Genomic DNA, 14,727 nt, shown 5'->3' with positions numbered 1-14,727 from the left:
AATCTTGACAATCCAGCGTCCTAATTTACCTAATTGCTTGGGGTGAGCCAAAAGCCAAGCAAGGGCCTGATTATCGGTTTCCAGTAGAAATTCTTTATGTTCCAAATAGGGCCGGAACTTGTCTATGCCGAAAACTACAGCAAGGCACTCGAGTTCATACACCGAAGAGGCTTTTCTCTCTTGGTGCGTTAAGGTGCGGGAGGCGAAAGCTATAGGCTGCCTACAACCATCAAACTCTTGTGAGAGAACTGCGCCTATGGCTACGCTGGAGGCGTCAGTCTGAAGAATGAACGGCTTACTGAAATCTGCCATTCGGAGCACTGGAGGGCTAATTATGGCTTGTTTGAGGAAAGAAAATGCTTTGTCTTGTTCTGGACCCCAATTGAAGACTGAATTTTTTTTACGTAGAGCATTCAATGGTGCTGCATGCTCAGCAAAATTAGGTATGAATTTAGAATAAAAATTTGTCATGCCGATAAATCTGGCGATGCCTTTAGCATCTTTAGGGGGCTGAAAATCCTTGATCGCCTGTGTTCGGCTTGGGTCTATGGTTACTCTCCTATTAGATATTAGATGTCCTAAGAAAGAAATTTCTTGTACCGCAAATTTTACCTTTTTGGTATTGACCGTTAGGCCGGCATGGCGTAGTCGTTTAATTAAGGACTTCATGCAAATGAGCGAGGTGCTCTTCAAAATTTTCTGAATAAACGACAACGTCGTCCAAATAATTGAAAACGGACTTGAATTTTAGATCGCCGAAAATTTGATCTAGAAGCCGTGTTAACACTTGTGCGCCAGTGGCTAGACCAAAGGGTACTACTTTGTATTGGTAGAGATTCCACGGCACGCAGAATCCGGTGACGTGTTTTGACTCTGGGGTTAGTGGTATTTGGTGGTAAGCCGAATTAAGGTCAAACACACTGAAAAATTTGGCTTTACTAAACCAGTGACATGCTGAATTTAGATCTGGTAATGGCATCATTTCTACTTCAATTTGTTGGTTCACCTTACGAAAGTCAACAACGACGCGGTGACCTTGACCTTGATCCTTAGGTACCAAGAAGGCTGGGGAAGCGAAATTTGAGGCTGAAGGCTCAATGACGTCTTTTTCTAAGAGTTTTTGTATGTGTTCACGCATTACCTGCATTTTTGGTCCTAACAGAGGGTACGGATGACACCGAACTGGGGTTTTGTCCAAAAGTTTTATTTCATATTGAGTTAAGTGTGTGCGTCCTAATTTCTCACTTAAAAATCTGGAAAACTGTGACACAAATTTTCTATTTCTTTTCTTTGTCCGTCACTGAGATGGGCAAGTGAAACGTTGTTTTCGCCGTTCGAAACTGACTGGATGGTGTTGACATGAGTCTGACTCTGCGTGTCGGGGGATACAAAGGAAATTAAAATTTGCTTATTAAATTTGAAATGAAATTTACGTGCTTGTAAATAAATTATCATGCCCGTTTTTGCAATAAAATCAGAACCAAATATTAAATCAGGGGGGAAGTATGTGCCCAAAATAATGAAAAATATATTAGTTTAGTCAACATTAATTTGGTACTTCTGCTGCTCGAGAAAAGAAAAGAACAAGGCCACGGCGGGCGGACAGTGGTCTGCGAAGGTCGTGCAGGACGCACAGGGCGGTGAACTGAAGCCTGGGCAGACATACTGAAGGGACTAAATTTTTAAAAAGGTCTGATTTCAAACATATTTCTCATTAAATTTTGTAAAAATTGTATTACGTCCAACGGTATCACATAAAATAGGCTGGACTTTGCTCTTTAAGGTGTGTAATTTTATATCTCTATAACTTAAATCATTTTCGCTCAAATTTTGATAACCAAACACACTGATTTGCAAAAACTGGGAACCATGGCCTTGAAAGTAAGCAAGGTGAATGGCCAGAGTTGACAATAAGCAAAAAATATCTGAGATAGCTTGAGTAGAACAGCTTGAAATTCCTGAGTAATGGAGTGAAAAATTTTTGTTTTCAAACTGGAAATTTTTTTTGCTTCTGTGATGTTAAAATGTAATTTTAAAATAGGATTTTCAAAATCATATCTATCATTGCTACCAGTTCAATTTCGCATCACAATACATTTAGTTTAGTTAAACACATGTTCTTGTTTATTTTTCTCGCAGGACTCTATGGTGAGCTTGTCGACAGACGCTTCCTCCGACGATGGGATCAGGCATCCATCCCTACATGACAAGATAAAAATAGTTTCGCTGCAGTCAACTGCCCGGCCGGGCTGTGTCATCCAGTTGGATGCCATTGCTGATGCAACTCATGTAAGTTTTTGGTACAACTTCCTTCTGTTGAGTAGGTAATTGATTGAAAATCAAGGGACAACTTAATGATTTTGTTGGTGATTGATATTTATCTGTCGGTTCTTGTAGGCCATAATTATTTTGCCAATTTCACTATTGATTTGAGTTTCGAATAAAATATTATTGTTTAAATATTTAATAGTACATTGAATTTCAATAATATTATGCCTATAACCAATAAGTAAATAGTGTAACATATTATTGGACCTAGAAAGGTTTAAATTGACCCAGATCTTAAATAATTTAATGTTATTTAAAACTTAAAAGTTTTTTAACCTTTATAAAAACTAAAATTAATAAGATTAACAAGCAATAAACTTTTTTTTTTGAAGTGATTAATGATTAGCAACATGGGTGCCAGACTGGTGTGCAGAAATGAGCTCTGTGCAACTATCAGTTTCTTAGTTCGAATCAAATACGAATATTGAATTATTCGTGAAAACGAATATCGAACTTGAATAGTAAGTATGAGAAATAAAATCCCACTAAAACATTTTTTTCATGCCATGTAACAACTTCTGGAAAATTAGACAAATAATACTAAAGTGAAAAGGTTGGTTAAGTCAGCTACAATGGAAAATGTTTGTTAAACTATTTAAATTATGAAATAAAAAATTTTCAACGAACTAACCAACCTTTCTATTCAGTTCCTTTTTGCCTTATTTTATACACCCTGCTACTGTACATATTAATCCAGAAAATTTTTGCAACTGCAAATTACCGAGAAATCCATTGCAATCAATTTTATGGAAAATATGAATATTTTGTTAAAATGTTGTAATCCCAAATTAGTGATTGAATGAGCTCAGATTTACATATTTAAACCCTTGTTATTTGTGAGTTTTCGTCATTAACGGCAGCCAGTTAAATTGTATTTTAGTTCAGTAATATTATAAACACAATTTTTGCTAATTTCATCTGAAATCTTTAACCAATAGTTACGTTGTTTTTAATCTATTTTTGAGTTTAGTCTATTTTGTCATAGATACATACAGCAAGTAAGCTGCTACTGTATCACATGGTGTTAGTTCGATTGTGACTGCCGTTGAAACTATGACAATCACTTCTTTTAATGCCCATCTCAATTGAGTGTCCATGTTTAGTGGTGTTATAGTCCATGGTTGTTGCCATTTGTTTATTTGTTCTCCCACTTCTGGTGTGTGTGACGAAAAGATTACAAATAATACTTAGTTTTAAAGTTTGAAATAAAAACTATAACATGGTTAGAATTGTTTACGTTGTTTTTTCTGTTAATGTTAAGTGAGACAGACAGTAACGGAAAAAAAAATTTGAATACTTGTTGCACGTTTAAAACGTCTCTTATTGTTGGTTTTGGTTATGAAGTCTCATTAAACATCATAAAAGGGTATTTATATCACACAAATTACTTAATCTCAGCAGTGAATGTTGGTATATGACAAACTCACGAGGTATGCTATATCAAGTATTCATAAGCAAATGAATATTCATTATTGTTAGTATTCGAGATCGAATTGAATATGAACAGTTTATTATTATTATTCGAAAATTCGAGTTTCGCACAGGCCTAGTAAAAATCAACAACATTTGTGCTAAGAATGCAAGATGTTCATCTGTTATTATGTCTTGTCCATCTTAAAATTTTCTTGAATTACCACTGTTACTAGAGTTAACTTAACATGTGTATCTGTAATGAAGTGGGTATAGATTTTTTTTTCTAGTAATAAATAACTTTTAACTCATGCCAGAAGTAAAAAAAAATTTGATGGGAAGAGAGATGGCAAAAATGTTTGTGACATTTGTATTGTCATAATACAGGAAAGATTGACAGTGTTATCTATTGCTAAGAAATCACATTCATGTAACTAGGAGACTGGGTGGTTTTATTTCAATCCCAGGCATAGCTTATAATTGATCATCTAATGTTTGTATGAAGTTTTTATTTGGGGCAAACTGTAAAATTTTTCAAAGTTTCCATCTTACAGCCTTTTTGCATGTGATTGTGCCACATTAAATGTGAATTTTGCAGCTGCTCTTTTCAACCTATTCTTAAGCATTCAAAAAAATAATATCCGTTGCCGCTACAAAGGAATTCACATGTCATCGTGACTTGTGTTGGCAGGATTGGCAGAACACACAGTTCCTGCACGTATTCCAAGAGCAGCTGATAACGGGAGAGCGGGTGTCCGAAGACAAAAGTGGTAGTCCTGACCTGGCGTTCATGGAGACGCAGTTGGCAGCCATGGTGGACCTGCAGCAGTCTGCAGTGTTTGAGGAGCCGTTTTACATAGTCGTGCTGGAGCGCACCAACAAGGGCACTGTGGTGCACATGTGGCGTCTCGTCATCGCTTCCCAGCCGGATGAAGCAGGTATGTCGCAGGCTCTCGCGCCTTTTAATAAACAGACTACTTCAGAACCTTTAGAGAGTCTGGAGCTGCCTCGAATGTTAGGCAATTACGTCTTTGTGTTTACAGTACACATTTCTCTTTCAAATATTTGTAGACACTAAGTTTTTTTACTAAGGAAGCACAAATGATTTTCTATAGAAACAGTGGTTGCTGCATGCCCTTTTCAGTTTTCATGCATTTTAGTTTTATTTTTCAATATGCTTTTCTAACATATTACGGTATAAATTTCTTCAAGGGTTTACTCCATTGTCCTACTTATTCACTGCTTGCAGCTTGCATTAAAAGGCATCTTTCTCTTTTGTCTACTCATTGTCTTAATACCTCGATGTCATTGAGAATTTGTTTCGGCACATTTTATAATCTGGTACCAATCAAGCCATTTGTGTTCAATGATTTTTTTTTTTTTGTGAATCCTGGCTGTTGACCTTGGTTGCATTACTGTGTCAGGTTTGCTTGAAGTTGATCGTTACTGTCAGTTTTTATTAAGTATAGTGTTTCCTGTTTTCTGGCAGGTTACATTTCACATTTCACAAGTACATTTCTGTCATGATTTTTTGTAGAAGACCAATGTTCGTAATATTTTTTTTTTCTTTTTCTAAATAACAGCTAATTATCACAACTTGTTTCAGATATTGTATACTATTTTTTCTGTGGTATTTCCATTAAAACTTCTTATATGTTCGAAAATTCGGGAAAATTTCTAATCTGGTTTGGCCGTGGTTCCGGACGTGCCAAATTAAAGACTTTTTTTAAAATTGTTTCATCATACTGGTCATGTGTGGGTAGATGTGTGTGTGTGTATTAGTAAATGTATTAGACATATGTAATTGTTTCGCTGCTTGAAGAGACTATGTGTTGCTCCCCCCGCACAGTGCTGACGGGCAGCATGATGTACGTGCCGGACAGCCAGCTATGTGTGTGTGTATTAGTAAATATACTAGACATATGTAATTGTTTCGCTGCTTGAAGAGACTGTGTGTTGCTCCCCCGCACAGTGCTGACGGGCAGCATGATGTACGTGCCGGACAGCCAGCTATGTGTGTGTGTATTAGTAAATATACTAGACATATGTAATTGTTTCGCTGCTTGAAGAGACTGTGTTGCTTCCCCGCACAGTGCTGACGGGCAGCATGATGTACGTGCCGGACAGCCAGCTATGTGTGTGTGTATTAGTAAATATACTAGACATATGTAATTGTTTCGCTGCTTGAAGAGACTGTGTTGCTTCCCCGCACAGTGCTGACGGGCAGCATGATGTACGTGCCGGACAGCCAGCTGGTGCAGGACGAGGACGACGAAGACAGGCCCGGCCGCTCCGTCAGCATCTCCGTGGGCGACCAGCTGGAGGCGGGCGTCCCCGTGCAGACCTCCCACGTCGTCATAACCACCACCAAGGTTCGGCACGCACCGCCGAGCGAGATCGTGGTCCCCCAGCGGCAGGGAGCGTGGCCGGGGTGTTGTTTCGAGCGGGGACATTCCTCTGCGTTGTCTGACAAAATTCGGCAGCTTAAGGGGCCTGCCTACCTGGTCACACACACGGTGCGCAGAGCTTCAGGAAAAACAACGCAATTTCAAAACTACTCAACATATCCGAGTGGGGCGTGTTTACGAAAAGCATTTTAAGAGTTCGCTGAGGCCCGAAAGGTACTTTTAATTTTGGATCATGTTTCTAAACTGTATTTCTAGAAGAGTTAAAATGGCTGAAACACATGTTTTCAGAGTAATTTTTAGGTGTAAAACAAGTGGTACAGATTCTTGAAAGCACTTAAGGGACTTGCATTACACCTTTATCTTCATTTCCCCGTAATATAAAAATACGGTCGCCGCACAAATTTCACAGTTATCAATTGACGACGAGAAGATTGCGCGCCAGTTCAGAGCCTTGAGCTTAGAGGCTATACCGCGCTAGAAATACCATCGAGCGTCGTGCTTATCATTCCACCTCACTAACGCACATACACCCCTGACGAGGCGGGCCCCTTAAAAAGGTGTTATCAACGCTAGACATGTGCAAATGGTTAATTTTCATTGGGAACCGAAGTTGCAAAGGGAATAATAATTATTTGTGCGAGGTTGAATAAAATGTGAATAGTTGCTTTTCATAAGCAAGAAAATTTCACTCTCTGAGCTCCCGCCACATTGCGTAACGTGGTAAGGCCTTGAGGTGCCTTACAGACTCTACATCGTAGTTGCTTAACAATTTCTCTTACGATTTTGCGCTGGACAGACATCAGCTCTATCTAACATACTGCCTGACCTTCCTCGAACCCTGTGACACCACGGATCAATGTCTCAGCTGGAGAACAATACCCGAAAAGAACAAACAAATTGCAACAGCGGCGATGCTTGGGCAACGAATTGAGACTGCTGACATGACAACTGTGCAATGTTTTTACTTCTATAAAGTTTAAACTAAACAATTCATCTCAAATTATATTCCTCTAAACTACAGAATCTTTGAGAACCCGCTTAGTTGAACAAAATTTAATATTTATGATAAACCATGAATTTTGTAAATGTAAAAAAAAAAATTATCTATTTTTTTGTCAAACGCATACCTTACTTTACACTTGAATTGAGAATATTGATTTGACTGGTGTTAGTTGATTGATAGTAATATGTGGATATATTTTGAAGACTATCTTTTAAAAATAATGAATTGTGTTTTTTTATTTAAAATTATAGATTAGGTTTTTTGAAATAAAACTTTATTGCAGCCGTTAGAATGATATCTGAATCACATGTTAACGCCTAACGGAAGTGAATAGGTAACAGTTAACAGAGTTAATGTGTTTAATGTATGTAATGAATATTATTAGGTGGTGAGGGTTTTAAAAAAGTTTTGAAGTGAAACATCTTTACAGCTGGTTACAGATGGCTGGAGCAGCAACAGTGCATGATTTCCTATGTTACCCAATACTGTTGCACACTTTTGCATACTTTCACAACTTGTAATTCGCAACTCTGAACTTTCAGCTCTGAGGTTGGATCTGGTGTTAGCAATAAAATTGTGACAATTTTTATAGACATTGCTAGTAGTTTATGTATCAATTTTGCTATCATAAACCAATTAATATATTCTTAGAGACATGAACAGACACTACTAAATAAAGGTATATTTTAGCGCATGATTAGTATACATTTTTCAAATATTCACCCCTAAAAATTTCCTTTCTTTATTTTCTGTGAAGTTTCGCATTACGCGTGTGGCGGCCACACACCCATGTTTTTTTTTTATTAGAATGTGTATTTACTGTGAAAATGGAATTTAATTAATTTTTTCCAGAAAAATAATGAAAAGACTACAATGTTTTATTCAATAGTCATAAATTAGATTACACCGTGCTTCATACAGTTATCTCCGCAATTAAAATATCCGGGTAAAAGAAGCTCCAGCAAACTTAGATCCACCATTTGAAAAGTTTTGTAGTATTTGATTAAATTTTCTGTGTTGGGGGGAAAAGCAGGAACGCATATTAATTTGATTAATTTTACGAAGTGGTCCTTACAAAAAAGGAGCTTAACTTGTTCTTCTGTGTATTTCAATGTTTATTGTTTGTTAAATGAATGAATGAATGATGTAGTTTTTAATATCTCTTTAATGTCGAGTTGTTTTTTTTTTATTTTTAATGACTATAGGGGCAAAGTAGTGATGCATGGATTGGGAGTTCCTGGAGAAAACTTAACCCACTCACGTTCTTGTGTATATCCTTAAAAACTGTGCCGGATCACCCGACAAAATTACCAAGCAGCTTACCGCGGCGCCATCTTGATGACCACACTGCTCTACCAACGGACAGTGTTGCCAGATGACCACTTGCAGGAGTAGTATCCATCCGCCGAATCCCACGATAAGCACAACACGTGCATTATTTTACCGAACACACGTTTGATTGCCGGGACCGGGGCCCGGGATCGCCTCGACCACCCTGCGGCTTGTACCCGAGTTGTTTTTATCGTGCGTGGTGAATGCTGTGGCAGGTGTGCACCCAGGATCTCCCCCTGCCCGACGGGGTGGAGGTGATCCACGCTGCCCCGGCCGCTGGCCACCTCAGCTCAGCGTCCATCTACCCCGCCTGCTTCGCCCCTTACATTGTGGTCACCGCGTGCTCGGACAGCACCATCAGGTAGCATCTTCAGCTTGTGCTTGTGCCGTTGTTTTAAATTTAAAAAAATATATATATATATATATATGGTAGGCTTAAGAAAATCATTAATAAGGATCGCAGGATCAGCGACTGCAAGAGCGACTAAAACGTTGGGTGAAATCATCGCCTTTGATGCGGCTGGAACCTAGAAAGCCAAGCTACTTTGTGAATATTTTTTTTTTTAAAATATGAATACCTTTTATTTTACAATTCACGCCTCTGGAAGATTCTTTACACACACTGCATTTGTCTTACATATTGCCTTTCCACTGTTTATTAAAAATTTGTTTTTCAGATTCCTTTTATGATTACCATGAAAATTAATTTTTTATGTTTTCCTTCCAAAATTTGATTATTTCAACAAAATTTTACTTATAGTAATTGTAGCTAATTTAACTTAACCAACCATTCTCTTAAGTATTATTTATCTAATTTCCCAGAAGCCACTACACTACACATTTACTTTTTCTTTCAATATGTATTTATTGAGATTATAATTTTTTACTATTTGCATTCAATATTCATATTCAAGAATAATATGGTATTCGTATTCGATTCGAACTAAAAGAGTTTATATTCACAGAGGCCTACAGAAAATCTACCATAGTACTTACTGAACATTATGAGACTCCATACTGATCATATACATAAAAATGTGTATTATAAGAAATTTAAAATCTTAATCACAGATTTTTTTGTTAAATGTAAAATCATTTATCTATAATGTTGCAGAAAACAAATATCATTTTCTCAATAAATCATCTTATCTTCATGTGTGTTACATTTTTTCAATTAAATTACTTGTGAATGATCCTACTTGGTGTATCAATTGGCAATGATAACTAAAAAACTATTCAATTTGAGAATTCTGAAATGAATATCAAATATTCACGAAAATTTTACGAATATTAAATATTTTTTGAATACTCCCAGACTCCTTGGACACATATATTACTGATACACCATATAAATAATATTTAACTGTTTTTAATTTCATAATCTTTAAAAATATCTTCAGTATTTGGTTCCTTCTCACACAGTTACATTTGCCTTTTTCTGTAGCAAAATGTGCAGTTTTATTTATATAGTATTACAGTAAATGTAGATATAATTTAACTCAGCTTTTTATTACTTTGTACTGCTGTTATTAGCAAAACTTGTAGTGCTCTATGAATTGCATAGTTCTAATGGTATTTTGAAAATAAAGATGTAAATATTTAGGTAAAAATTCACTTTCATCTGAAAAATAACCTCACTATCATCTAAAAAAAAAAAAAATAACACTTTGTGCCATAAAATAAAAACACAAATGTATCTCTGGATATGAATAATTAAAAGAAATTATTCAGTTCAAAATTTGAGTTGAATTTCAGATTATTCATTTCAAATATAAAATTTTCTGAATACCTGCAAACCTCTATTAGCATACCAATGTGTTTCCTGTGTTATCTTTAAAGCATCGACAACATTCCTCTTCTCTCTAATTTTACACCATTTTGGTTTGTGATTAGTTGTAAGGAAATGTTTATAATGCAGCTGCCAAGTTTTTTTTTTTTTTTTTCAATAGTGAATTGCTTATGGTGACTGCTTCATGAACAGTGAGTGAGTTCAACCGTGTAGAATGAGTTGTCACACCTTTGCGCTTGCTCTTTTATATAGTATATTGTGTGTAATTTTTTCAGTGGAAATCTTGTTGCGATATTGGGTTGTCTTGTATGATTTCAATTTATATACCTTTAACATAATAGGACTTCCAGTGGCTCAGGTCGGCTTGTGCTGTCTGAAAAATCTAAGCAAAAACTGATCAGGTTTGTAGAGTGGAGTAATTTTGTCTTTTGCATTGAGTCACAACTGTAAGAGCTGGCCTTAGAAAATTGCCTGTTTTTTTTAAAAAGAGGGTAATTTGAGGGGAAAATTTGTTTGCAATGTTGGTAGGTTCTGGAAATGTAAAGTCAACAAGTCTGAAGAAAGCAGCGATGGGCGTAGCTACGATTGGTGTGAGTGGGAAATGTTACGGCAAGAGTCTACAATTGACATTACCGGTGAGTGTTTGAGGGTAGCATATTGTAGAGTATTAAATTGATAGAACAGGTTGCTGTAAAAAAAACTGCATAGCGTAATTGTGGGGCTTAACAATTGAATATCTCTGGTACTTGGGTCACCAATTACACTATGATTTAGTGTTATGAATCTTCAAGAACTAGTAGTTTTTTGTGTCCATTTGTTTATTAAGTGTTTTCATTTTGTATTTTAACTCTGATACAATATTTTTTTTTCCTTTTCTTAGGTCAGCCATTGAACATTAGTGCTGCGTATAGCGGTCGTATTGCCTGTGCATATAAATATGGAAAATCTTTCACAAGGCCGTCAAAGAATGACCCGGATTCTCGATATGTGAACTTGTGTGTTGCAATCTACGAATGTGAAAGCACAGGAGGTAAGTTAACTCTGTTTTAGTCATAAGCTTGTGCTGGTTATTTTCTGGGTCTTTTTTTCCAGCTTTAAGTCAACACCAAAAACTTCTCGCTTAGTGGTGGTGAGCAATTTGAAACAGTTTATTTCAATAGTCTCCTTTTTCACTGCGTCGCTGTTTCTAGAGGAAAATTATTTTTATTATTTTCATAGTGATGAGTTTTGTGCTTAGTGCCTGTTATAGTTTTGCACATAAGCTGTATATTTGCATACAAATGGACCTTTTCAATAAGTGTTAGTAGTAAATGAGCATAGTTCTTTCAATCATTTTTAAATTTCCTTTTAAGGATTACATGTAAGCATAAAAAAATATCAAATATAAAAACAAATAATATATTATTATTGATATTTTATTCAGTTTTAAATACTTTTACTTCAAAGTAATGAATATTTATTTATATTCCAGGTGTATTAAAGCTGTTGCACTTCATGTAACGATAATAAAAAGTTATTGCTGTACAATATAAATGAGTATGTACATAATTAAAGTATATTAATGGGCTTGATGCAACTATGTAGAGTTTAATTTAACATACCTGCACAGTACACAGCAGAATGGCTAACGTTCAGGCTGTAGGATAGTTTGTAATTTGGAAATTTTTCTAAGTTGAATGTGGACTATTTGCGAATAATGAACAGTTTGCAACCATTCATGTCAAACATTAATTGGAATTACACAAACCCGTGTAAAAGTATTTTTCTTTAAATATGTCATAAAAAATTTTGAAAAAACTAGGTCACTATGACCTTGCAGCATATCATCAGCTGATATACTGCAATATTGAAAAATCTCAATTTTTATTCTTTTAATAAATTCTTGTAAAAGCTTGGGAGGGCAGGGTCTTGCAACGTTACAAACTACGTCTGTTATTCGTTTTTCAGAAATGTGTTCATATTATTTTTTCTGTTTCATTTTTCCACTTCAGAAAATAAAGGGGTGGAGGGTGGGAGAGTCCCTAGATATGTCCTTAATTCATGCCACTGCATGTTGGTGACAGGTTCAGAGTGGGTCTTGGAGGACACAATCCACCTCAAGAACATTCATTTGCCGCGAATTAAAGTGGATCCTCATTTGGATTTGAGCTATCTCTATGACAGCAAGTTTCTTCAGAAGAAACAGCGTCTCAACCAGATAATTCAGACTTTCTCAGCTGAGGACGTGCGATCGACAAAAAATGGGGACAACTCCGGCAGTCATGAACATCACAACAGTTTGTCAAAACCAGCAAGTGGTAAGCATTTAAAAAGACTATTTTGGTTTTTGAAACTGTATTGGTAACAATTTTTTCTTTAATTTTTTTATGAATAATTTTATACCTAATAGCATTGTTTGTTTTAGTACTTAAAATTTGCTTTTTAGTTGAGTTCACAATTTTGGTAAAAATGATTTTTTTTATGATTTACATTATTAAAATATACAATGTGAATAATATCATTAATTAAATAAGTTACAAATTGAGAAATACAGTACACTCCCTATTTAACGCGGTTGTCGGGGGACATAACTTTTACCCGCGTTGTTGCATAACCGCGATGTTTCGATGTGATTAAGGTCAAAAGGCATAAAACACCGCCTGTGTTCTAATAGGTCGGCAAGCACGCACAGTATAGACGGCCCGCCGTTGTGCGGACTTTGCATCCGCAGTTTTCACTAAACGCGGGCGAAAAAATAAAAATAATAAATTTTAAAGATAAATGTTAAATGTTGAATTGTTTTTATTTTTCCGCGTGCCGCGCACAGTTTGTCGCACGGCCTACGAGCGCGCCACACGCCGCCATACACACGTGCGGCACACAAGCTGCTGCCAGTCTCGTGGTGTCAGCCACAGTATCTGCTTCGTCAGTGTCCGTAACAAAGTAAGTGCAGTGTGTGCGGTTACACACGATTCTGTGGTCGAAGTCTTCTAAAAAGAAAGGCCGTAGTGATAATTCAAACCGAATATGAATCGCAAAGTACCGAGTTTGATTGACAAAATAAAAATTCTATATTTACTTACAGATAGCTTGTCTTTTGCAGAAGTAGGCCGCAGATACAGGAAAAAACTATTCTAGCATTCGTACAATAAAAAATAAAGAATCGTCTATCGTGTCAAGTGGTTAAACTTTATTATCCATGCTTACAGTAAATTATAAATGGTCACGTGTGGGAAACAAAAATTGCGCCAATTTAATTTTAGCGCAATCAGTGACGCCGTATTAAAAACCGTGTTAAACTTTGTCTATACTTATTTCACCAAACGCTGTGTCGAGTTGCTGAGTGTGTGTGGCTCGGATCGGCAAGTGTTATATTCCCCAGCCTCTGGTTAAAGGTCGGGAGACCGCTACATATAAACATTTCCGGGGCTTGTTTACTACCTCACGGCAAAAGTGGTACAGTATGGTTCACGTAAGTATTGGACCACTGGGAATTCCTGGGCAAAGATTAAAAATACGCTAGCTGATTTACTTTACCATTTAATGTTAAAACATTATACCAAAGTAAAAAGATGAACGTGTAAATACAATGAATTACCCAATAATATTACGTCTGTAGGTTTAAGTTGTAACAAAACATTTATATACAGATGTCCAGTAAAGTACCAATTAAGATTCTGGAGTGGAATTTTAAACACCGGACTACCTGATTTTGCCTTGTACGCAGGGACGCTGCTCAGTCAAGTGACTCATGCTCTGCCTGTGTGCTGCGTGAACACATTCCCTCCCCCACGCCCCCTCGGCCTGTTTCTGCCCGCTCTAATCTCTACCTCTCTCCATATTCTCGGCTTGCCTCTCCCTATCCAGCGCTTGCCGACAACCAAGCCTATCCAACATCAATCCCCAGCCGAGTCACGCTGGATAATGTCGCTGGACGGTGGGCTTTATCAGGTCCCCTGCTTCATTTGTGAGATAAAGCGACGTTAAGAACTAGTCTTTCAGAAAATATCACTGGGCTGGATTGGACCATAATTTGAAAACCCTACAAGATAGAGGAATAATGTACGGAGATATCTTGTTTAGAATTTCACTGCGGACATTTTCTACGCCTAGGCTTTTTTCTGCCCGATGCTTAGTTTGTTAGTTACAACGCAAAATTATCCTAATCGGCTATCAACCATTTATTCCATTATTATTCATTTCTGACTGGGGGACATGGTTTGACCCGCGATATACCCGATTCCGTGATCAATCGGGGCGCGATATACCGGGAGTTTACTGTACATAGTTTAATGCTGTGTGCACAATTATGTTTTTTTTTTTTTATCTCATCAATTGGCGTTTTGTAATTGTCTCCCCAGCTGAATGCCTGGTCTGATTCATGTTTATAACTATTTGTTGCCATGGTGGAAGAAGCATATTTGGCCTGGTGAGAGGGGCTGTGTAAGGATAATAAGCATAAATGAGTCACTTTGAAA

At 36.8% G+C, this 14,727-nt stretch overlaps 1 protein-coding gene across 2 annotated transcripts in view; it reads left to right on the top strand.

Annotated features, from left to right (window-relative positions):
• The window catches only part of LOC134537783 (dmX-like protein 2), a 154,855-nt gene that overhangs the window by 59,397 nt on the left and 80,731 nt on the right, over positions 1-14,727 (top strand). For both annotated transcript variants that reach the window (XM_063378583.1, XM_063378584.1), the window contains exons 17-23: positions 2,140-2,289; positions 4,430-4,676; positions 5,953-6,110; positions 8,697-8,842; positions 10,799-10,905; positions 11,151-11,300; positions 12,334-12,567. In XM_063378583.1, coding sequence (XP_063234653.1) covers positions 2,140-2,289; positions 4,430-4,676; positions 5,953-6,110; positions 8,697-8,842; positions 10,799-10,905; positions 11,151-11,300; positions 12,334-12,567 — 1,192 coding nt within the window. The remainder of the gene's footprint in view (positions 1-2,139; positions 2,290-4,429; positions 4,677-5,952; positions 6,111-8,696; positions 8,843-10,798; positions 10,906-11,150; positions 11,301-12,333; positions 12,568-14,727) is intronic.

This window comes from Bacillus rossius, chromosome 12 (genome assembly GCF_032445375.1).
Source record: "Bacillus rossius redtenbacheri isolate Brsri chromosome 12, Brsri_v3, whole genome shotgun sequence".
Lineage (NCBI taxonomy): Eukaryota > Metazoa > Arthropoda > Insecta > Phasmatodea > Bacillidae > Bacillus > Bacillus rossius.
The sequence above is the reverse complement of the archived record's forward strand: the minus strand, read 5'-3'. Positions and strand labels throughout refer to the sequence as shown.